At 40.0% G+C, this 24,734-nt stretch overlaps 1 protein-coding gene across 8 annotated transcripts in view; it reads right to left on the bottom strand.

Annotated features, from left to right (window-relative positions):
* LUZP2 (leucine zipper protein 2) overlaps positions 1-22,408 on the bottom strand; it is a 433,570-nt gene extending 411,162 nt beyond the window's left edge. For 2 of the 8 annotated variants that reach the window (XM_019477006.2, XM_019477005.2), the window contains exons 1-2: positions 22,309-22,408; positions 18,759-18,954 (exon numbers count right to left, since the gene is read on the bottom strand). In XM_019477006.2, the coding sequence (XP_019332551.2) occupies positions 18,759-18,954; positions 22,309-22,342 (230 nt within the window). In that variant the 5' untranslated portion in view covers positions 22,343-22,408. Of the gene's footprint in view, positions 1-16,158; positions 16,323-18,758; positions 18,955-22,308 lie in introns of those variants that run through there. The other 6 variants (XM_019477004.2, XM_014602168.3, XM_059722726.1 and 3 more) reach the window with 5 other exon arrangements.
* Positions 22,409-24,734: the final 2,326 nt, after the last annotated feature.

Here is a 24,734-nt window from a genome sequence, read left to right on the forward strand (position 1 = left end):
ATCTGATGAGTGATCCCACAATCACACCTCCTGCCATACATGTGTGGCATGGCAGGAAGTGCAACCGTGGGGATTGTCACAGATCTCATTGCACTTTTACCTGCACATCTGGCAGGAACCCTGTTACTTTTGCTTTGTTTAACAGCTGCACTGTGTGGATGTGTGTTCATTTTCAATATTATTCTTCACTCAGAAGAAACAGAAGTTACCTTGGATATACAGAAAAAAAAAAATAATAGAAAGACACTGTAATTTAAGTGAGAAATTTTGTGAGGGAAGTAACATCCGCGGAAAACATTAACTGACGACACTTTTCAAAACACATCTCTCTTTGTGACATAATCAGTTCCATTTGAGCGATTCATTTTTAATACACCTTTTTAAAAAGGTTACAGTTTGATGTTGAGTATAGATAAAAGTATATGTAAAAATCCATTACTAAAATTGCTATTTTCTTCCATTATTTCTATTTCTTTCAACAAATGGCTGCAAATTGAACCCACACTCCAACACAAAAACACTTGACATCAGGTCATTAGGGTAATTACATCGATTTCAAAGATATTACACTAGATCAGGGTGAACAAAGTCTGAACAGTGGACTGGATTAGGCCCATGGTGGACTCCTTTTCCCAGCAGCCCCTTCCCATGTTGCTGTGGCTGGTTTCCATGAAGACCCCAGCAGTGGCAGTGCCATGACAGTATAGAGCCAGGGTTTCCATGGAAACTGGGCCCAGCAGTGTTGGCTGCATGCACACCTAGGTGGGGAGCTGCTCTAGGGCTGGGATCTTGCAGTGGTGATAGCGTGGTCCAGAGCCAGGGCAGAGCTGCAATCCACTGACTGAATACCTCAGGTAAGGGCATGCAGGCAGTGGATTGCAGCTCTGCCCCAACCCAGGACCACATTGTCACCACTTCAAGGTCCCAGCCTTGGCTCCCCACACAGCCGCACACTGTGCCAGTGCTGCTAGGGCTAGTTTCTATGGCAACAATGGCCTAACACTGTCATGGCACTGACATTGCTGGGGTCTCTGTGGAAACTAGCTGCAGCAACACAGGCAGGGGCTGCTGGGAAATGGAGTCCAGCCACCAGGCCAATCTACTATTTTGCCCACCCCTGCTCTAGATTTATACCAAAATCACTGAGATAAGGATCAGATATATTTGGTTTGTGTTTTCCCTTCATTTCTCCCATCACACAAAAGTAGGAGCAACTTATGATACAGTGCATTTACTTCATTCATTCCTTTAAATACTTAAAAAAAAAACATACTACAGTACACACTAAAATAATACAGGTGTAATGCCTAGGAACTCAATAAAAGTTAACTTTGTCCCTGGGCCTAGTCATTTGACTTAAGCTTGAGTTGCAATAGTTAATACCACAGGTCAGTATCTTCTAACAGTGTTTATGGTAATAGTAAATAGATTTCTTCAATCACTGATTGAAAAACTTCCACTCATTTTATTTTCTCCTTTTATATATAATCACCATGCTATGGGTATAAAATAACTAAAATACTGAGATGAAAATCTGCAAGCCCAGCAATGCCCATCTAAGAAAAATAAAGCCTAGATCCTCAGCTGATATAAATTAGCATACCCCCATTGATTTTTATACTAATAACAACAATTGTACGTGGTTATTAGATGGTGGATATAGTATATAGGGCTGTGTGGAATTTCACCAGGTGTTTCATTTCAAAGCTGTTTTGATGTGTTTCAAGCTCAAAACATCAAAATCAAAATGAAACAAAAGGCTTCAAAACAAAATGAGGGCACTCAAAACGTTTCAAAACATTGCAGCGGAAGCAGCCTCCTAGACAGCAGTGGCAGTCTCCTGTCATATGGTGCACAGATCCAGGGGGCTTGCACCCCTGAGAGGAGTCTGTCACAGCCCAGCAGCCCTCCTGGGGGTGCAAGCCCCCAGATCCGTGCCCCGGATGAGGGGAGGCTGTTGCTGTCGCCTGGGACAGGCAGCAGCAGCAGCAATCTTCTTCAGCGCTAGGCGCAGCCTGCATGCTGTACTAGCACAGGGGGCCTCCTTTCATCCAGGGTGCAGATCCGGGGGGCTGCACCCCCAGAAGGAGTCTGGCACAGCTCCACAGCCCTCCCAGGGGTGCAGGCTCCCAGATCGGCATAACGGATGAAAGGAGGCTGTTGCTGCCGACAACTGTCAGGAGTTATGTTTTGAACAGTTTGAGGTGCAGTTTCCCAAAAACCTCTGCACCTATCTCCTTGAAACTTGGTAGGTTTCACGCCCTCAGAAGGAGCTACCATTCCTGCTACTTTCATCCAAATCAGGCATGAAATGATAAAGGTTTAGGCGTTTTCATGATTTCCCATTATAACCTATGGGCGAAAAGTCAAAATGTGTCAAAACAGTTTTGACAAAACGGAACAAGACAGCGCTTTGAAATGAAATGAAATGAAATGAAATGACAAAATGAAACACTGTCCTTTCAAAATGGTGAAATGGATGTTGAAACAAAACTGTTTTGCATAGCCCGAATAATTATATGTTTCCAGAATGACAAGAAGCATAGCTCTAAGACTGTTAAAAGAAATTGTACAACACCTTAAATGGAATTTTTCCAACTCAGGTCTAAGAAACACTAAAAAAAAATTACCTAAATTGGCTTATGATCACATACTTCTATTCTTTTTTGCCACATTTGCGTTGCACTTTATGTGGGTTCTCTCCATAGCTACAGAAGTAGGTCACTGTGTGCATGTCAAACCTTAACACCCCCATCCATATCAATTTGGATTTATTTTCACAGTATAGAACTGAGAATTGGAACTTCAAATTCTGCAAAAGATTCAAGGTCAGCTGAGAAGTGGGTGGACAGAAGTGCTCACTGTATTTCCAAATAGAGAATACATTCGGATAAGCTTCATGGTATACCAGTGGCCACAAAGGGTTACAATAAGGAAGTAGCATTTCTTTACATTTTACTTACTTTTTCACTTCTACTATACTGACATAGTTATTATGATTGTTACTGCTTATAATTATAATTGTTAATAATGCTACTACCAATATTTAAAAAATTCTTTCCATAGATTAATAGTACTTCTGTCATGTGTTAGTACTATTATTTCTCTATGTAGAAATATGAGTGTTCAAATAATAGAAGATTGTAAAAATAAAGGAACGGCAGACATCATGAACAAATATCTTTATTAGAACAGAAATCTTTGTATCTAATATTTTATCATTTCTTCTGTCTGGACCTTGAATAAAGTGGCAGGGTTAAAAATTAAAAATCTGGTATTATGTAGGGCTGTGTGAGGCTTTGGATAGAGCTTCGGATCTGGAGAAGCTTTGCATGCTTTGGGGTCCAAAGCAGCACATCCAGGTCAAAGCACTGGCCTTGTTGGGCTTCCCAAAGCGGTTCCGAGCTTCTGAAGAGCTTCAGAGCCGCCTCGGAGATCCGGCCATAGGGTATAATGGGGAAACAATAAAATATCTATAACTCTGTTGTTTTTCATTTGATTTGGATGACATTTTCAGAGATGGTAGACTCTGAACAGAGCATGAAGCCTGCCAAGTTTCAAGAAGATCGGTGCAGGGGTTTGGGAGCAACTGCCCCTCAAACTGCTGACAGACAAAACTCGTGCCGTGGGTGCTTGGCCGATCTTCTTGAAACTTGGCAGACTTTATGCTCTCAGCAGAGACTACCATTCCTGCATGTTTTATTCAAATTGGACAAAAAGCAACAATGTTATAGATATTTCATTGATTCCCCATTTTACCCTACGGCCGGATCTCCGAGTCCGCTCCGAAGCTTCAGAGCTGCTTCGGCCGAATCGAGGTGGAAACCCAGTCCACAGCTCCAGATCAGATCACTGCTATCCAAAGCAGCTGGATCCAAAGCCAGATCGGATCACTGCAGGCTTGCACAGGCCTAGTATTATGTGGATGTATATAGTCAACTTTTTATAATAAAAAACATATATATATAAGCGCAGGACTTACTTAAAAGAAAGGTGCTTTTGTATATGTATTAAAACTGTATAATTTGGCTTAAAGCAGTGATTATCACTAGGGCTGTATGAAATTTTGCTGACTGTTTCATTTTGATCCTGTTTTGACTCGTATTGAGCTTGAAACAGCAATATCAAAATGAAACAAAGGGCTTCGAAACACACTCAAAATGAAATGAGGGCAGTCAAAACATTTTGGAAGTTTCAAAACATTTCAAATTTCTAAGCTGAAGCTGCGCTTGCCTGAAGGGAAACAGGAAGTAAGGAGAAGGAGGGGGTAGATGGGAAAAGAACTGCTCTCATATTGACTACAACTGTTTGGCTGCCTGAGATGCTGTTGATGCTACTGTACTGCTTACTAAGTTATTACCTGTTGTCATTTTAAGTGATGGACTGAACTGAGGCTGTAGGGGAGGAGGAGACTTCATTGGGGCACACTACCACATCATGTAGAGGCCCCAGCACCAGTGAGGCCGTGCCTTAACACCCACCCCCCCCCCCCCCAATATCATGAGTTTTGCTTGTCAGCAGCCTGAGCTGCAGTTTCCCAGAAACCCCTACACCTATCTCCTTGAAACATGGCAGACTTTATGTCCTCAGAAGGGGCTACCATCCCTGCTGTTTTCATCCAAATCTGCCCCCAAAATGACAAAGTTATAGGCAGTTTTGTGCTTCCCCATTATAGCCTATAGGCGAAACGTCAAAAAATTGGTCAAACCAGTGAAACAGTTTTGACGAAACGAAATGGAACAGTGTTTTCAAAATGAAATGAAACTCAAAACAAAACACTGTCCCATCAAAGTGGCAAAACGGAAGTCGGGACAAAATGGTGCAGTTTCGCACAGTCCTCGTTCTCACGCAAGCTGCCACAGCACTTAGCCCATGTGCAAAGAGGAAAGCAATTATTCCTCCTTCTGCCCAGAGCTGGGCACTCCAGTATAGAGCAGAGAATTGAGGCCTGTTGTTGCTCCCTGACTTTCAGAAGCTCCCAGCTAAGGCATCTCTGCACTCCCAGCACTACATTCTGCTGTGCACGTGTGCAGATGGACAAACACAGGGCCCCTCTTTTCAGTTTGGTTCATCCCCCCTGCTACTCCCACACTCCTAGGGCCAACCAGGAGGGATGACAAGGTTCCACTTGCTGGCATGCAAGTCACCAAAGAAGTAGTCGCTTGCCTCTTCAGGTACAGACTAGGTCTGGGAATGGAAAAAGCAGGACTTAGTAGGGTGACGTGCTGCCCCTGCCACGCTCACCTGGCACTCGTTAGATTCTAGCTCAGTGTTTCTCAGTGGAATGCTCCTAAATTCCAAAAAGTTATAGAGGGGTACCATGAGACTAGAAAGTTTGAGAACCACTGTCTTAGACTTAACAAATGTTGTAATTCCAGACAGCTACAATTCTACATTTCTATTCAGGTCATTGAGATAAGATAGCTCTAAAAACAGCTTTATTTCCAGTTGCTTTTTCAACTGAATGGTGCTCTTAGAGCAGAGTGCTGTAAATACATCTGAGGTACTTTATACAACAAAGGTACACACACATACACACATATTTCCTGAGTAACAATGACCTTCCCAGGATTACAGAACTGCATTGACTACCCTACATCAGCCTTTACCCCCTTTAATCTCTTTCCATCTGGAGCTTTGTGATGGTGACTTTGCCTTGAAAACTATTCCAGTTCAGGGAATTTGCCTACTGCTTCTCTTTCTTCATTAGATTAGCTAAAAATCATAGCCATGAATCCCTCTGCCCCCTCATTAGTGGGTGGTACAGAATAAAAACTAAAAGTGAGAAAAAAAATCTATCTGTGAATCCCTTACAGATATATCTAATGTTAGTTTAAAGATAAATATCACCTATGAAAGTTGACACTCAGTAGTAAGATATCATAGTAAACACAGAGCAATAAATTAACTGTTTCTACTACTGCCCTGAGCTGGAACTAAAAAAAATGCCCTAGCTCACTATGTTTGTTGTTTTCAAATGGAAAAACTTCATTAAAATCATAGAGCACAACCTTTTCATTATTTTTCAGAGATGGAAAATGTTCATTTTAACAAGGTTTTAGCTGCCAGCATATATAAAGTACAGCAAACAAGTGTTTCCCCACCCTGGAGAACTATACATACTTTCACATTTTTAAATCAAACACAAAGGGTGCATTCTACATGTGTCACTATGGCAATGTTGTTACTGCACCGTGATTTAGTACTTCCTTTTGGAAGTACTAAATCATGGCACAGTAACAGCCCATAGTGCACCATACACACGGTGCACGGTTATTTTTAGCAGCTACTCTGCTGTAGTGGTGTACTGGGGGAACGTGTTGCTACGGCAATGTAACGTCACATGTAGACACGCCAAAAGATAATTTTCTCCCAGCTTTCTCCATGTCTAGAAAACATCAACACCTACATAAAAAGCATCTAGCAGAAGAAAATCTCTGGAAAGATGAGAGCAGCGAGATTGGGTAGAATCCAACCCCTTAACAGCATCATTTCTTAGATCATCTAAATGGCTTGTAGCTTACGGTTTTGTTTTGGGCAGTTTTGTGCCATCTACTGGTACTGGCTACCCCAAATTACGACAACTATAAAAACACCTCCTTCTATATCCATTTTTTATCAACTTGTTTTGGTCAGGATAATCCATGCCTCTGACTTCCAGATTTAAATAATGTGATATACTGTGAACTGCAAAAGAAGGTGTTATCTTTATAAAAAGCTCCATTGGTTCCAAAAACAGAAATATGCTTACTCAGCAATACAAGTTCTTGAAAACACATGCCCCCAGTTCTCTACACCCTATATTGGCTCTGCAAACACAGAATATATTAAAGGTGTTCCACCCCATCTTAAAATATTTCTATCGGACAATGTGAAGTTATTGGCTGGAATACGAAGAGATTTAACTTGAGGGTAGGTTACCTTATACTGCCTCCTGAATGGCCCTTTACACATTCCTCCTAAAAACCTGGTTTTGGCTATTCTTGATAAACAGGATCCTGGAGTAGATGAACTGCAGGTCTGATCCACTAGTCCAATTCTTATGTTCCCGTGATAACATTAAATTGTAGTAGACCTGATCCATTTCTAAAGAAAACACTTTCATCAAATACTAGCATCAAAGTAAAATACCACTTTTTTCCTATGTATAGTCATGTACATTGAAAAGCATCAATAGAAGCACTAGGTGCAAGAAACAGGAGCAGATAGTGTCTTTCACTTGGCACTTGTTAGGCCTCGGCTAGAAAATTGTGTGCACTTTTGGGCTCCACATTTTAAAAAGGACATGGGGAAGTTAAAGAGGGTCCAGAAACAAGCAAAAAAATGATAAAGGGCTTGGAAGGCAAGTTATGAAAGGAGAGGTTGAAAGAGCTAGGCATGTTCAACTTGCAGAAAAGGCACTTGAGAGGTTGTGATAGCAGTCTTCAAATACTTGAAGGGTTGCTATAAAAAAAAGAGGGAATATACCTCTTCTCTTTTGCTACTGAGAGTACAACACAGACCAATGGTTTGAAGTTTCAGCAAAATAGGTTTAGATCAGATATCAGGAAAAACTTCATTAGGGTTAGAACAGTGAGGCAATGGACTGCCCAGGGAAGCTGTGGACACTCCAACACTGGAGGTGTTCAAGAGGTTGGACAGCACTTGGTCAAAGAATCTAGGCACAGATATGCCTATAATTTACTATGGGTACGCTCTGGGACTCTGGATTTTGCTGGTTGCCACAGGGAGCCAGGAAGGATACACGTGTCAGGGTTTTGGGATTTGTTTTGCTTTGCTTTAGGTCTTCCTCAGAGACACTGGGTGTTAGCTGCAGCTAAGGCTGGGGATTTTGCCTAGGATGTGCCAATGCTCCTGCTGGGACTTAAACCCAGAGGTTCCTAGCTAGAGGGTCTTGCCCTTCCACTCAGGATCAGACTAATTGCCATATTTGGGGTCAGTAAGGACTTTTACCCCATAGACAGACTGGAGTATTGGGTGGGTTGTCTTCCTCTGTAGTAGGGAGGTGGGCTCTTTGGGGTGTATATTAACACTAGAACTAGACTGGACTAGATCACCTCTTCAGGCCCCTTTTACTTCCTTTTATACATCACCTACTTGATGCAGGTAGATTGGGGTTTTCAGAGTCCATTTCATGAATGAATGCTGTAGGATTGATTTTGAGCAAAAGGATCCTGCCTGCCTTAGGGGCTGTTAATTCTAGTTCATGTTTTCTCTATTTCATTCTAACTTTCAACAGCTATTGACATTTACTCCATGGGTACAGGCACCAATTACCGTGGATCTCAATGGAAAACAACAAATATTTTCAGTGGGATTCACATCTTTGTAAGCATTTAAATATTAAAAGCTATTTTCAAGGAAAAAAAATTAAGAAGCTTTTCATGTGGCTTTGGTGACGTTTGCATTTTCTCTCTCTCCTAGGGACCAATCAATCCTAGTTCTTCCATCAACCTAAATGGGCACTGGACCAAGACCACAGTCTCCAAAGAGAGGATTTGGGATGGGAACATTAATTTGTGGCAAAGAAGAAAACTATAGGTATGTATAATTAAAAGAAAAAAAATCCCCAGCTTCATAAGCTCTTCTGAACCAAATGCTGCACATCTATATTTACTGAATAGCAGATAGCAGTTTTCCAAGTAAATAAAGCAGGAATTGCAGAACTGTCTCCATTCACTATGTATGCACTTGAAAGGGGTGCATATTTTCATACATCATTCAAGACTGACTGCAGAGATTCCACAGAAATCAGTATGTTGGACATGAATTTTCATTACGCTGAATAGCACAAGCTGCACTGATTGCAAAGTCAGAGATCCTTAGCACAAAGGGAAATAAAGAAAGCAGAAATATTGGAGTTTGGGGGTTTTTTTCTCCTCACTTACTGTCTGGGCACCATGGTTACAGTTTCGTTTCACAAGCTTCACTATTTGCATTAAGCCAAATATCCTTATTCCTTAATCCAAAGTAAAAAAAAAAAAGAAAAGAAAAGAAATGTCCAGATTTCCCATGATAGTTTACAACCAGATATCCACAATCAGGGCATGTTATTTCACAAAAGACAAGCACCTACAAATCAGGTATATAAGTAAAGGGCTTGATGTCCAAAAGTGTACAGCTCCTATTGTGATACTTATACTTGGCTTTTCAAATGCACTCAGCAGCCAACATACCAAGCTTTTTTCTAAAATACTGGCCATTTACTTCGATGTTAAAATGTGAAAAGAATCCTTAAAATTTTCCAAAGACCGTGGGTACTAAGCCCTTCCTAATATTTTGGACTACTGAGCAAATCCTACCCTTTCAGGATGCCTAAAGAATTTTAAAGATTGCAAAACACTGCCACTCTCAGAGCATAAAGGGAAAGTGTCCAATTTCAACTGTTCATGCATTATGAAAGGACTTTGTGTGAAAAGATCTGGGTCAGGATCCATGGGTCCTGTGCAAGTTGCCTCCAAAGACAGAGTACAATAGCCTTACTGGCTATTTCAGCACCAAGGATACAGTATTAAATATAACCTGACCCACATGAACACTGCTTGGACTGGTGGTAAGAGGGTTAGAATATCATCAAGTCCCAACCCAATTCCTCAATCTGTTCCCTGACAAAGACTTCCCCCATCCTACATAAATGTTTCCTTTTACAAGCTTGGAAGTAAAATGTTAGAAAAATATATTATTCTTCTATTTCAAGTTTCTCTCACTTTGCACACTGAACATATATTTCATTTTGCTGTATCAGTAGAAACAAACTACTCTACTCCAACAACCAATCTAAAATAACCTAGAGCACATCTGCTTTTCACAACCTTTTTCTTATTCACATTTTTTCACACATTTTCTCATTCACATTTCAGGGGAGACTTACATTTTCCCTCCCTGCTACCGTAGGCTTCTCTAGTAAAATCAGATAGGGCAGGTTTGGGGGGGGGGGGGGGGGGAAAATCACTCAAAATGATGCGCTACGGAAAGAAAAAAAATATCACCAAAAAGATACATAAGGTGTCCACAGTTCATTACTCTGGCTCTCACTACCATAGGCTCAGGAGGTTCTTATAGTTGTTCACCTAAACAATTCCGAGATAGAAAACCACGCAAACCACCTCTGCTGCTGTTGTTTCTTTGGCCTCGTTTCAATGAAGCTATTTAAAACATCTGAAAAGAAGAATCAAATACTACTAACCCAACAGCCATAAAGTGCTCTAAGAACAATAATCATTCTGTTTACCAGAAGCAGTTAATAAGTCTGTTCTTTTTCTCACTGCTGTGACCCAAGTTTTATAAAGAACTAAAACAGCTACTCAAATTAGATGAGAAATGCCTATAACAGATGAAGCAATAATAACGCCAGTGATGTTTTCCCATAAACGCATATATGCCTGCAATGGAAGAGAGAACTCCCTGACAGCTGGATGGATACTAGAATGGAGGAGGTTGTGCCAGTGATAGCATTCCTGCCATAGTAAGGGTGTGGTAGGCTGAAATAATTTATTGATATGGGGAGGGCAAGTAGAGAGGGAAAAGAGTTATGCTTGGGGTCTGTCTATAACAAGGAAAGAAAACTACTACCTCTGTGTTTAGCCCACTGGAGAATGACTCAGAGATCCAAATTCTATATCGAGTTCTGAACATACTGTCTGTAACCCTGGGCAAACCACTTAACCTGTCTGGTGTCTCAGTTCACCATCTGTAAAATGAGGATAACACATCCCTACTTTACAGGGACGTTTTAAATTTGAACGAATTATGAAGACACTCCAAGGATACTGTGATAGAACCATAAGATCAAAGGGAACAGCTGGAATCACTACAACTTCATCTTCCTTTGGTAGCAGGAGAGACAGAATACCTCTTGGGGATGCGTCATTTCCTTCATTCTCCTTCTAGCTCTGTAAATTAATGGATGCTATTGGTTAGAAAGGAATTGGTTAGTGGCAGTTTCACACACCCCTACCCCTTTGAGTTCAAATTTAACAGTATTTTTAAATATCATACAAGTTGAAAGGGAAAGAAAAGAAGAAATCAGTAAACCAAGTTCTAGTTTAGTTTCTGCAAATTCAGCAACAGAGAACTTCAAAGAAACTAAGACAGGTACTATGGGCTGTTAAAGAATATAAACCAAAATAAATTCAAAGATTATTCATTTGCTCACATATGGTACCTTAATAAATGAGAAGCATACTGGTGGGTGAAAAGAAGGATATGTGAATACAGTGGCAAAAAGAGGGTAAGAAAAGGTGTGTAATAACATATTAAAATGAATTAAATTGATATTTACTTTCTTGTATTTCTGATATTCACTACCATAGTAGTTTGTAGCATCTGAAGAATTAAAATGTAATAAAAGAATTGAATGGCACAAACTGCAGCTGACACCTGGACAGAATATTACAGATTAAAGGATGAGAGATAAGTTAAAGCTATATCTACACCAAAAACATTGTTCTTTGTTTTGAATAAAAGGAATATTTATGGATTGAAACTCTGCATATGCCTATCGTACAAAATCACATAATAAAAAGGCACAACATTGTTTGACATGCTGAATACCTGAGATTTACCTTTCCACTGAGTGTTAGGTTATAAGCATTACCATCTGGAAACAGGTCTTAGTTAAATATAGGAATAGTATCAATATTGTGAGAAGATCAAACAATAAGAACTGTTGTTTAAGGAGATTAAACAGCATTCTATAGCAATTATTAATACCAAGGTCTGAAAACAAAAGAGGATAGCAGCATAGTATTGCATTTCATCTCCACCTGGGGATGAACAATCTCTTACACACCTACAGGTTTGGCAACACCGATCTGACAAGCACTACGAATGAAATAGACCTGGGGGTAATAATAGAGCACAGTATGAACATGAGCTGGCAGTGCGACTGCTGCCAGCAGGGCAAATACTCTAGCATGCATCAATCGATGCATCTCCAGCAAAACCAAGAAAATGATTCTTCCACTTTCCTCAGCATTGGTGAGACCACAGCTGGAGTACTGTGTCCAGTTTTAGATGCTGCACTTCAACAAGGGCATGGAAAAGCTTGAGATGGTACACAGAAGGGCCACCTGTATGATCAGAGACTTGCACAGCATGCCATATGAGGAAAGGCTGAGGGACCTGGGACTCTTCAGTCTGAAAAAGATAAGGCTGAAAGGGGACTTGGTAGCAGCTTACTGCTACACCAGAGGAGTACATCAAGGGGTCAGTGAACAACTGTTCACCAGGGTGCCCTTGGGGAAAACCGGGAGTAAGGGCCACAAACTCCTGGAAGACCATTTCAGGCTCAACATTAGGAAAAACTTCTTCACAGCTACAGTGTCCATACTGTGGAATAATCTCCCTCCAGAGGTGGTGCAAGCACTTACCCTGGAAATCTTCAAGAGGAGACTGGATGGTCACCTTGCTGGGGTCACCTGACCCCAGTTGTCTTTCCTGCTTTGTGCAAGGGGGGTGGACCTTATGATCTTCTGAGGTCGCAATCTATGAATCTATGAATTTCATTTAGGATTAGTCAGTATGCAAAAAACAGCTGAATCTAAACTTCAGAGTCTAAAGTAACTTTCTATTATAATCCCTATTGGCTTCAATGCAATGCCATTGCATTGAACAAGCATAAACAATCACTTCTATTACAAACTTCAATGGTGAATTCTAGGGTGTTTCATGAATGGCTTGGAATATATGAGAATTGTCAGATCAAACCTGGACTTTTCTTTCCTTTTTCGATGTTAAAAAAAGTTTAAGATAATATCTTGTTTTTTGGGGGGGTTTTAAGGAACAAAGAAAACCCCTGGAAACCTCTATATTTTCAGATTTCATCAGTGCTGGAATTGGAAATGCCAAAAAAAACTACACAAGGAGCTGTTCTTTTGGTATTTCTGAAATCTTATGAGAAAGCCTGTTCTTTTCAAGTTTCTGACTCAATTTGGCAGACTAGTAATTTTGGCCACTCTTTCTAACCTTATTTTACTGCCTAGGATACACAAAATCCCAGCAACTCCAATGATGCTTTTTGTTTTGTGTTATTTAAACCAGAAGCTAGTTCCCAAATTAAGAAGAAAAAATAGCACTCAGCATTTCAAAATTTGTTGTCAAAACAGCAGATATTAAAAATGTAAGGCAGGATGAGTGTGTAGTTTTAAACGTCGTTATATCAACCTCACAAAAAGGTAATTAATTTATGGAGAAAACCAATTACTAACATAAGATAGCCGGCATTAAGGGTCTTAGGGTGTGCCTATGCAGTAGGCCTCAGTATAGGGCATTGATACTTGCACTAGTTTTCCAGGAGCTAGCTCCGGTATTAGAAGCAGCGTACTACAAAAGTGATGGCACGGGGCACGGTGTTTGGTAATTTACACTGTTGAGAAGGTTAGCAGCATTCAAATTAGATTGTTTAAAGCTAGCTCAGGAATCCTTACACACTGTGGTCTATATTGTTGGTATATTCTGATTCTCTAAGTCGCTAACCAACCTTTTTCTCCTAGCAAGGCTTCTAGGAACAAGGATCATTGAACACCACTATCATCTTGAAGAATTGGGCCCTAAATCATAAGCCATTAAGGTGATTGTATAGACTTTGGGCCAGATCTGTTGTCTGATTTACGTACATTGATTTCAAGGGAGTTGAAATCAATGGACTTATACCAGAGCTGGATTTGGCCTATTAAGTTTAACGAATTGGCAAGGAGTGATATACTGGAGAAATAATCAGGTGTAGCTGTAGCTCAGTCTAGTGGCCCATCAGATGCATTTATCTGCAGATACTAGAAGGTCGAGTTATGCACCAAATCCCACTCCTTCACGCCCACCCCTCATATGCACACACACAGACAACTTACCAAGCAGGCATACCATCCTGCATAATTGAAATCAGAACACTTTTGCAACTAAGAAAAAAAAAAACCTATTCTGACATGGTAAAAGCAAATGGGAAAAGAAGTATAAGGAGGAGACATAAACGCCAGAGACAGTTAATGTTCCCATATTCCTGGAGGAACTCTGAAAGAATAACATAAAAGCAGTCACCATTATTCTCAGATCGTATAGTGACAGCAGCTGCTCTTTCCTGCTAAACACTGCAGTTCATGTCTGAGAAACCCACTCGCCAGAACTATTTTGCAATCCTGAGGAAAATGGATATCCCATACTCCACAATATGGTCTCTGAAGGGAAAATAACTTGTGGCTATCAGAATACAGGTTGCAGCAGTATCCTAACTAGCTGATGATACCAACGCACCAAAGAGGCTTCCCCTTTCACCTAGAAATGCAGGGTGGGGCCAGGGTTCAGTTGGTGATACCGATGAATACAGTCACTTACATTATCCAGTTACAATACAATGAAAAATGCAAAAGGTTTTAATGTAGGAAAGGGAATTGCCAACGTTTTACTTCATCATCAATCATTTTAATACAGTCAATGGCATCCACCTTTACCCTATTTCTAGATGTACAACAGGCGTGGGGATAATTCAAATGCATCAGCTCTATAAGGCAAAATATTCCAAGTATTTTCATATCATCTAAAAAGACACCAAAGCCCGAAAAGCAGTGGGGAAATCATACCTGACCTCTAAACTGACATTCCCAGGGAAAAGGTATTAGCAGCCCTCTGAAGCAGTTTCCCATACAGCACAAGATAAAGGAAATTCAACAGACCTGTTCTTTCCTCTACCACTTCCAGACCTAAGTGGGTGCTGTCATGCTACCAGTGCACCAGCATTTGTCTACTATAAATTAGCAGGCAGTTTACATCCTGTCATAAGACACTGAGGTGGCATTTCTTTTTCTGAAGTGAATTACTGGCTGCTTTTCAAAGCAATTTAAGATTGCCATGCAAGTGTGCTATTTAAAAAAGAAAAATACCATTATCTACCATTCCATTACTATTAAACTAATATTAAGTTCTTTCTCTTACTGCCCTCTTACTTGTACACCCATAAATGAGTTTCTGTATTAGCAACATTATTACTGATTATTTAAATTGCATTTTTTAGTCTAGGGGCCCGTTTCTAAGTGTAAAAACCTTATTTCAATCAATTTTAAAATGTCTTGGTTTCCACCAAACTTTGTACTTGGCCAGGAAAGGGTTTGATATTACAGAAGGGGGCAAGGTGTTCTCAGAAGTTTCCTATAAACTAGACTATCCATAATATGGCGAATATTTTTGTTGGGGATCTTAGAAAAAAAAAAAATCGTTATTGATGGGTCAACCGCAGAATCCGTTGTCATTCAGATGTGCTAAATGGTCAGTAAATATCTGTCCCCTAAAGGTTACCTTTGAATACGCACTCAGATAAACATTCACCAATTTAGATAGTTATGCCTACCAATGTTGCAAAAATCATCACTATTATTTACTGATCCTCTGACTAACTCAACTCGGGCATATCCCTGCACCCCACCCAGCAGTCAGGGCTTACAAGAGACCTGCATGCAGTCAGTTACAGAATCATGACCTTGGATGCCAAATATAACTCTTTGGATATCTTCACATATATTTGTGTGTCCCCTAGTTCAATATTAAAAGTACTAAAATCTTTCAGGATCCCATGCCAACATGTTTTGGACCTTCCGAAGCTACGAAGTACAGAAGCTTATAAAATCTGATAAAGAATTAACCAACTATTTCAAACTTTAGAACAGGTTGCTTTAGGTTCAGTACTGAAATTGGTATGGTTATTAATTTAGATTTGCTCACCTCTATTTCTCATCGGTCTGCTCCTCAAGCTATCCATGACAGTAGTTCTGCTGAAGTCAATTTAACCAATCATATTAGCAAGTACTCATGAATTGACTCTCATATTTGCAATTGGTTACAGGGCTGAAGAAAAGCCATTTACAGAAATAGAAAAAAAAATGGGAAAAGGGTATATTAAAGACTGTTTTGGCACTTTAGCTGAGGTTCCTGCCCCATGTACTTATGAAAAATCTAAAGAAATAATTACTCCTAAATCTTATTTGTAATTCTTTTTAAACACCGTTAGTCCCAGAAGACAAGTCAACACAGTTTGCATGCACAGTTTAAATGCAATTAAAAAAAAAAAAAAGCAGTTCAGGTTCCTGTAAGACTCCTCATGAAACTATGACAATGTGATGCAAAGATGACATCACCATATGACAAGGAAGGGAAAAAAAAGTAACTTCTCACCTTTGTCATCAAGTAATTGCTCATTGACTTCAGCATTGATAATGTATCAAGTGGAGATAGCTCTGCAAACACGACAACTTGACAGACAGTACTAAAGAAATCTCATGGTAGAAAAGTTATTGCAACTCATGGTTGCTGGTTTGCCTGAGCTAAGCAGTTTCACACAGCAAGATAATAAGTTCCCCTCTTTGCTAAAGCAATTGTTCTTCAAACCTACTTTGTTTCGGCTCTAGCCTACACATTAACCATATGTGTGCAAGAAATACTGTGAAGAAGAATGATCTTCTGCTAAAACAGATTAAACTGTAATCTCCTTCCGGTGAACGGCATATTGATAGCACTGTCATTTTATAAACTTTCACCATGTACACTTGAAAATTGCTGGATGCTTTACACCGCCAGTAAAATCAAGGAATCAAGAACAACTTCTCCAACATAATATTTCAACACTGTTAGGACTTTCCCCCTGTTATAAATCTCCAAACCTAGATTCTTAGATTCCAGTTTACTTTTCTACTTAATAGGACATCTAGCAGGGTTTCAGTAGAATTGGGTAAGTAACAGCTGCCATTTACAATTTGTGACAAATGAGCTCAATATTAAGAAATGCAACAGGGATTTAGATTGAAACTCCATCCAAATGCTGATTCTCACTGGTAAGTGTGATAATTTGTTTGGATGATTATCTATTTTCAGCATTCAGTCACAGGAATTAAAAAGATGATGTGCCACTTGCACATCTTGACTTCTAAATTGTTAGGGGGGTGGGGGAGAGGTTCTCCTAGAACAAACTAATTTCATGTGGCATTCAGATGTCAACATCCACTTTCTGTTTATACTAGTCACAGACGTCAATAGGAAACAAAACCTATTTCAAAACTGGTATGTACTTACTATATATTACATGTTTTGTATGTAGGAAATATTTTTCATGTTAAAATGAAAGACATCTATTTTAATGCTTTTGGACCAGGTCTGTGGTCACATTTAAAAATTGTTTCCTTATATTTGCTAAAGTATATTATGTTGTGTTTGTTTGTGTGTCCCCACTATGGAGACATGCAATAATTCTAAAAGGATTAAAGAGGACACGTTGGCAGCTGCTAACTGCCTCAAAAACCCGCTTATAATGGAAACTTTCATTTGGGATATCTGGCTTCCCATTGTTCCCCCTTTCTAATAATCAACTCCAATGTAATTTAGCAAAGAATATATCATTTTAAAATAATGTCAAAGTATTACATCAGAATTGACAGGAAGTTTCACACTTGACTGATAGTGAATGCTACCTCAGTCTCTTTATTGAATCAGAAAAGATCCATAGATAATTACTGAATCTCAATATAAAACTCAAAAGAAAACTGCAAAATATTTCAAAGACTATTGAGTGATCTGTGCCAATTCGTATAAAGCTTAAATCAGAAATATTAGGAGGACACGAAGAGATGTAAGGCAGTCCAGCATTCTTGATTCTCTAATCTACCTGAAACTTCACTCCCTTATTCTATCCCTTTTCCTCTCACCTACACTTGCAGCTCACATGTGCTCATTTCAAGCAATAGAAATGACAGTTACTTTCAACATACCTTCAATGGGGGGGGAAGGGGGGAGAGAAGGTGCTAATCAGTGAACACAAAGGGCTCCTCCAAAAAACACCAACATGAGTATTTTATAGAGAATTAGAAAAACGGGGATGGACACATTTCCTTGACACTGTGATTACACATTTGGAGGATCTGCAAGTATACACAGTATTTATTAACAAATACAGCAGAAAATATACCAAACATCTGTTGATGACTATCAGAAAGCATGAAAGCTTAAAATCAACCGTGGTGCCATTTAAAAGCAACTTTCCATCTCCGAACAACGTGATAGTGGGATAGTGCTGCAGCTTTATCCTGCCTTTACTGAACAGACTATCCCTCCAGCACTGTGAAACCACTAACTGCTAGAGGGGGGAATGTTTAATATGATATATATCATCAGAATGCTGCATTGTCAGCTTTGGCTCTTATTTTAATTACTGATAGCCTGGGTTCATATTTTGTTCAATGATCTATTGCATTCACACATTAGGGAGTAATGCAGTAACTTTTTAGTATGTTTCTAGGCACCTTGGTACCACAGCAAGCTCTTACCTGTGTTTCAGAATACATACAGTAAATCCTAAACAAGACTGCACTGCAACAAGGCTATTCTAGTGTTTATTTTCAGCATTTTAAAGGGGGGAGAAACATTAGTATGTTCTGAATTTAGTTTCTTCAGGACCACAGACTACCTGCTATTGCTGCTGTACACGTCCATCTTACCGTTTGTAAAATGCACGCCCCCCCAGCCAAACAAGCTTTGGAAAACTGTATAGCATGCTTCATTCATATGAAAAGGCATAAACAGCCTGGAGCGTCCAAGTAGAGATTCAGTACCTCTCAAAGTATCAGAGAGGTGGAGGGAAAAAATCAGCTCAAGAAGAGACACTCTGAACTTACAATGGAAGAGGCTGGAATCCATCTCTCTTTTTAAAGAAAGAAGAATGAATCTTAAAAGAATAAAACAGCAGACAAAACAGAACTCCAAGTGAAACAGCCTTTTGTACTCACCTAGTGCTGAACACCAGAACGGGAAAGAGAGGCAGCAAGTAATAGGCAGAGATGAATTTCATATTGTAGCTCGTCTGATCTGTTTTGTCGGCTTCCTCTCTCACTATCCTCTTCCCTGTCTCTCTCCCACAGGCTTTCTGTTTTCCAAAGCCCTTATTCAGAAAACAGCCGCTCGGGTGTGTGAAGGTCCACGGATCTATAAAGGCAGACAGACCAACAGACTGACTAATGAAGAGAGCTTAGAGTGGGGTTTGAGCTTCAGGAGTGATGTCACAGGCAATGGAGCTGCTGCTGCAAGCCTACTGCCTGATAGCCTGTGATTATTCAACACAGTGACTCTATCGATGTCCTGAAGGATTTGTTATTACTAGCAGTTTAAGTGGCAACCAGGGAGAGAGGAGAACACAGTGGGTGGCACTTAACTCTAAGGTTATAAGAGTGCCTTGCAGATTCTGCCTGGAATAACCCCCCCCCTACAAAATATCTGCAATAATTAAGATCACATTGCTTGGAAGAAGTAAATCTGTATAAGCTTCACAGTATAGAAACAGGTTCTCCTAATTTAAAGTAACAGACAGATTCAATCAACCTGATGCACCCTGCTGGGAAGGGCGTCCTCTGCAAAGTAGGAATCAAACTTTATTGTTCCAATTAGAAATTCATACACTACAGCTTGATGCTGGCAGTAAAAAAAGACGAGCAGAAATAGCTTGCAAAGATATATTTTGAAACATTAATGTCATCTCTAAAAATCCTTAATTACAAGGAGAAACCCATAAGAGGCTTGAAGACAACTAAGATTTTGTTTTGCTTCCCATCTTTTTGCCCTCTCAGATCTTAATTTTTCTTTAAATAAATCAATAGTTGATAGAGGCACTTTTTTATTTTAACTAGCTATTTATATTCTCTGGGGTTAAATGCCCTAGGTGGTGAATGAAGCCCCTAGTTTTCTCTTGTCAAATAGTTTGTCAGAAATACAAGCCCTAGATGCCATTACATTTGCAAAAATATATATAAACGATAGTGTAGGTTGGATAAAATATTCTCACACTTTAAAATGCACCAGTAGTATATTTTAGCCATAGTTTAAGTTTATGTAATGAGAATAAACAGTGAATGAAGCAGGGGGGATAAAGAGATCTTTCAGTTTTTGTATCCTTAATCGCTTATGTGAAAGGCAACAGTGATATTGTATATACATAAGAGGAAAGCCTTCAGATTTCAGTCTATGTTTCTTTGCTTTCATTATTCCCTGTGGAGTGAAGTGGGAAACATTTGCTCTCCATCCAAATAGTTACAAGTACACTAATTGTAGTAAATGGAAGGGGGGTTTTTTTTTGCCGTAATGGGCACTAGTAAGACATTCCCAAAGAACACAAATATAACCAACACTATTCAGCTTACATGGAAAGTGTGAAGGAGTGAGAAAAATGACAGTGCACATAACGAAAACAGAGAATGGTGACATTTCCCCTTCTCACCATTTCCTAACGCTAGCTTTCCACTTCAGTATAGCTGGTCATCATATCAGTACAACTGTTTACAGCTGCAGAAATGCATTGAATCAATATTCTATTTTTTTTCCATGTTCATACAATGGCACCAATTTCTCTCTCCTTCTCATACTCTGCTTTCTGCAAGTCTTTTCACAGTGGGTGATGAAGTGAACTTGGGTTCACGAAAGCTTGTGCTCTCTCTATATATCTTATTTAGTTAATCTATAAAGATGTGTATCTATCACACCTTCTATCAAAGAAGCAGTCACATTACCATGGCTGCTGGTGACTGAATAGTAAAAAAGATCGTAAAAAGTGCAGTCTGCTTGTCATTTCCTTACCCAGCAAACCCAACCTTTCCTGGCTGCTGGGCACCTCACCTGCAGTCATGTACCACTGGTTTAATCCTTCCTTCATCCCCTTACATGCACACACAGTTGATTGAGTAAAGGGCACTGGTGCATCAGGGAGTACAGCATGCCAGATGAGCCCAGAATGAGCTTCTTGAAACTCATGCAGTTCTACAACCTGAAGAATTATTTCTGAATTATTTTACTGTTTGTACTCTTTACAAAGTGTTTTCCTTTGTAGGGAATTACGCTGCCAGAAGCCTTCATTTTTCCTGATAGTTTGGCCATGGTCTCATAAGAGATCTCAAATCTATAGCTGGGCTTGATGGAGTGAGCACATCAGCATGTGAATGGGAGATGCTATTTTACAGCTATCGTAAAAGAAATATAAAAGGGCTATCACTCCAAGAATCATTCCACCACTGCACTATGACTGCATTCACTGTAAACTAACACTCTGTCTTGTATTCATTATATACTAAATACACAATTCATAGATTGACAATGTTATATATAGATTGAGGATGATATATTCTGCTTGATTAATGATTAATTATGTATTTGTACAGTGAATATCACAATAAAATACAGTCTTCAACTATGTCAAAGTCAAAGATCTGCCATATCTTAATGGTTCCTCAGGCTACAGCAATTTCAGCGTGCCAGTGTCTATAGCCAATATCACACAATGGCTTGAAGTGGCTAGCATCACATCTGGCCATTTTAATTCCCCAGCTTGAATATCCACTGCAGCTAGGCCAACTTTGGGATGAGTTCAGAGTAGGATTAAAACTGAATACCTCTAGAGCCACATCAACCTTCCCTCAGACAGGGGGAAGTTGTGTTAGTCTAGGCCAGGGGAGTCACTCATCTGATCCCATGAGCTGTGTAAGTTGCATGGGGCCAGTCCACAGGCCCAACCAGTCCACAGACCAGCCCCATATTCCAGACCCAGCCCATGTCCCAGAGTGGCCAGAGTGGGCAGATCATTCCAGATCCAGTGTGGGTCCCAGGGTGGCCAGAACAGGCACTGCATTCAGCATGGCCCTAGAGAGGCTAGAGTGGGAGCTGGATGGCCCCAAACTGGCCTCTCCAGGACTGTGCTGCATGTAGAGCCTGCTCTGGCCACTTCATGACCATGCCCCACACAGCCTGTGCTCCAGTGGGAATCCACTGCATACTGGTTCCAGCATGCATCCCAGAGTGGGCACCACATGTGGAGCATTGCTTGAAGAGTCAGCACTGGGGGCCTAATGGTAGCACTCTGTGAGATGGAACTGACCTATGGATCAGATCTTTCCACCCCTGGTCTAGACACATACAGAACTCAAATAATAAGGAATTAACTTAGCCACGGTATGCTTTTAATGATATTATTAAGTAAATTTACCCAGATCCAAGTTAACCAGAACACATAATTTATCACAATTTATTCCAGCCTGCCTCTCACAACCTGTTCCCCTTTCCTAACAGCAAAAGATACATCCAGTGTGATTGTAGAAGGGGCAGAAAGAAGAAAGGAAATCCTTGCTAAAATTATTCAAGAAGTCCTTGAACTAACATGGAATAAAGTGCCATGCCCAAATTATATCATTCTTCATCCTTAGATCTCAACAGCATCCTGCGGTGGATATCTTTTCAACTATTTGATCTTGAGATCCATAGAGAATGCCTCCCTTCCACCAAGCTATAAATTAACCCTACTTGCAGCATTTTGTAGAAAGGCTCTCCTCTCCATACAGAGCTCCCAGAATTATTCTGCATGTATTTCTCTTTCACAAACCCAAGCCATCAGCCAGTAGGTGGTCCCAACAGTGGGTGACAAATATCTGAAAGTACAGCATCCCTAAATGTCAGAATTTAAACACAAAATAGTTTACAATGAAAATGAACAGGTAAATTCAATTAAGGACATAAGAACATTTTTACAAGCAAACCTCTTTTCCTGTCATTGGAAAATCTAGCTACTAATACTTCAACACTATCATGAGATTTCATTGTTCGTAACCTTGAATTAAACTCCATAAGTGGCATTCTTCTTCCCAAAAGTAGCTAATTGACCTAATTTTCTACTTTCTAATGTGTTGTAAATTTAAAGACTTATTTAATTTCCATCTTGGGTATTTTAAATAATTACATTTATTTTTCTAAAGATATGTAGAATTGTCTCAGGTTTTCATCAGATATATAAATACTTTATATACTGTTTTGAATGGTAAAAATTATGCCATATATTAATTAGATTACAATAATTTAGCAAAAAAGCCTTGTGGAGGGAAAGCTGAAAGGCACCTGAGTAAATGCCTTATTTTCTCCTTATAATTAACAGTTTCTCTTCTATGGCTAGAATGTATGCTAAATAAAATAATTACAACACATCTGATGAGTAAAAGTATTTCTGATTATATGGTCCTTTGCAAATAATTATATGCACTAAGCATAAAGTAAATAAAAAGGAAACAATGGAACTGCTACTACACAATTGTTTCCAGGAATGCTAACAATTTTATTTTTTCTGATACCAGTGAGACTTACCAGTTCTACAACTCCTGAAAGCTTGATTAAGTATATTTCACAGTGTGAGAACATTATTCTGTATGCTGTTACACACTTTTGAAGTGTAAGATGAAGCTACAGGCAACTTTTCAAAATACAACATAAATTCATCTTTCCCCATACCAGACATGACCAATTTTGGTAATACCTAGCACAAGAAAGTCCAAATTTTGACTAGTTCCTTTGTGAACCACCATAAAAATAAAGGATATATTGTTAGGAGATTAAAGTACATATGGGGGTTTGCAATGTGCAAATATGCTAACAGAGAGGTGTGGATGAAAACAAATTATATACACAGAAATATGTATATATTTTACTACAGAATACTTTACCAAGCCATTCTTGTAGTGTCTAAATACAATATTTACTTGCATATAAACCATGAGTATAAGACAGCCCTCCAGAAATTAGATTCTATATATGGAAAATGTATACATTTGCTATAAAGTTTTCAGGTATAGAAACTAATTATTGGAGGTTTGCCTTGAATTTGTCCCCATCCCACCCACTGCTACATCAGAGAGAATAGATCTGGGGGAGGGGTCAGATAGCCCACTTGCCCTCTGCCCCCACCCCAACTTCTTGTGCCTTCAGCTGCATCCCCACATACATATGTTCATTGGGCTGGGCCCCAGCAGAATCAACACTGTTTCAAGCCATGGTGACCCCACAGCCCAGCACTGCATAGTATATATGTATACTCCAGATACTGCCCAAAAAGAATCCATGTGCTAATTAGCCCCCCCAGTCATGACTGGAGCTGGGTGTTTTTGTCACAAATTCTGGATCCTCCCAAAATATACCTGCAGATGAGGTGCAGGGAGACCTGATCCAACTCAACCTCTTGGAGGGTAGGGCCACACTAATCATATTTCATAGACATTAGACATTAGGGCTGGAAGGGAGCTCAGAAGATCATCAAGTCCAGCTCCCTGACCCAGGGGCAGGAAGTCAGCAGGGATCAGAGGATCCCAGCAAGATAAATATTCAGATGTCTTTTGAAGGTGTTCAGAGTAGGTGCTTAGACCACCTCTGGTGACAATCTATTCCAAACCCTGGGGCTCAGACAGTAAAGAAGTTCTTCCTTATGTCCAGCCTGAAATGGTCATGGAGGAGTTTGTGACCATTCGACCTTGTCATCTCTTGGGGCGTTCTGGTGAACAGACATTCTCCCAGATCCTGGTAAGCACCCCTGATGAACTTACAAGCAGCCACCAGATCACCCCTGAGCCTACGCTTTTCCAGGCTGAAGAGTCCCATGGCTCTCAGCCTCTCTTCATAAGGTCTGCTTTCCTGACCCTTGATTATGTGCATGGCTCTCCTCTGCACCCTCTCAAGCTTCTCCACATCCTTTTTGAATGGTGGATCCCAAAATTGGATGCAGTACTCCATCTGCAGCAACACCAAGGCTGAGTACAACGGGAGAATGACGTGTTGGGATTTACTTGAGAAGCATCTGTGGATGCACCACGATAATTGACACGACAAAATACACAAGGCTGAGAGAGGGGCAACAGAGGGATTCAGGATAAACTGTTTGGGACCCCATTTGGTGATGTTTGCCAGATATT

The sequence above is a fragment of the Alligator mississippiensis genome, chromosome 2 (genome assembly GCF_030867095.1).
Source record: "Alligator mississippiensis isolate rAllMis1 chromosome 2, rAllMis1, whole genome shotgun sequence".
Lineage (NCBI taxonomy): Eukaryota > Metazoa > Chordata > Crocodylia > Alligatoridae > Alligator > Alligator mississippiensis.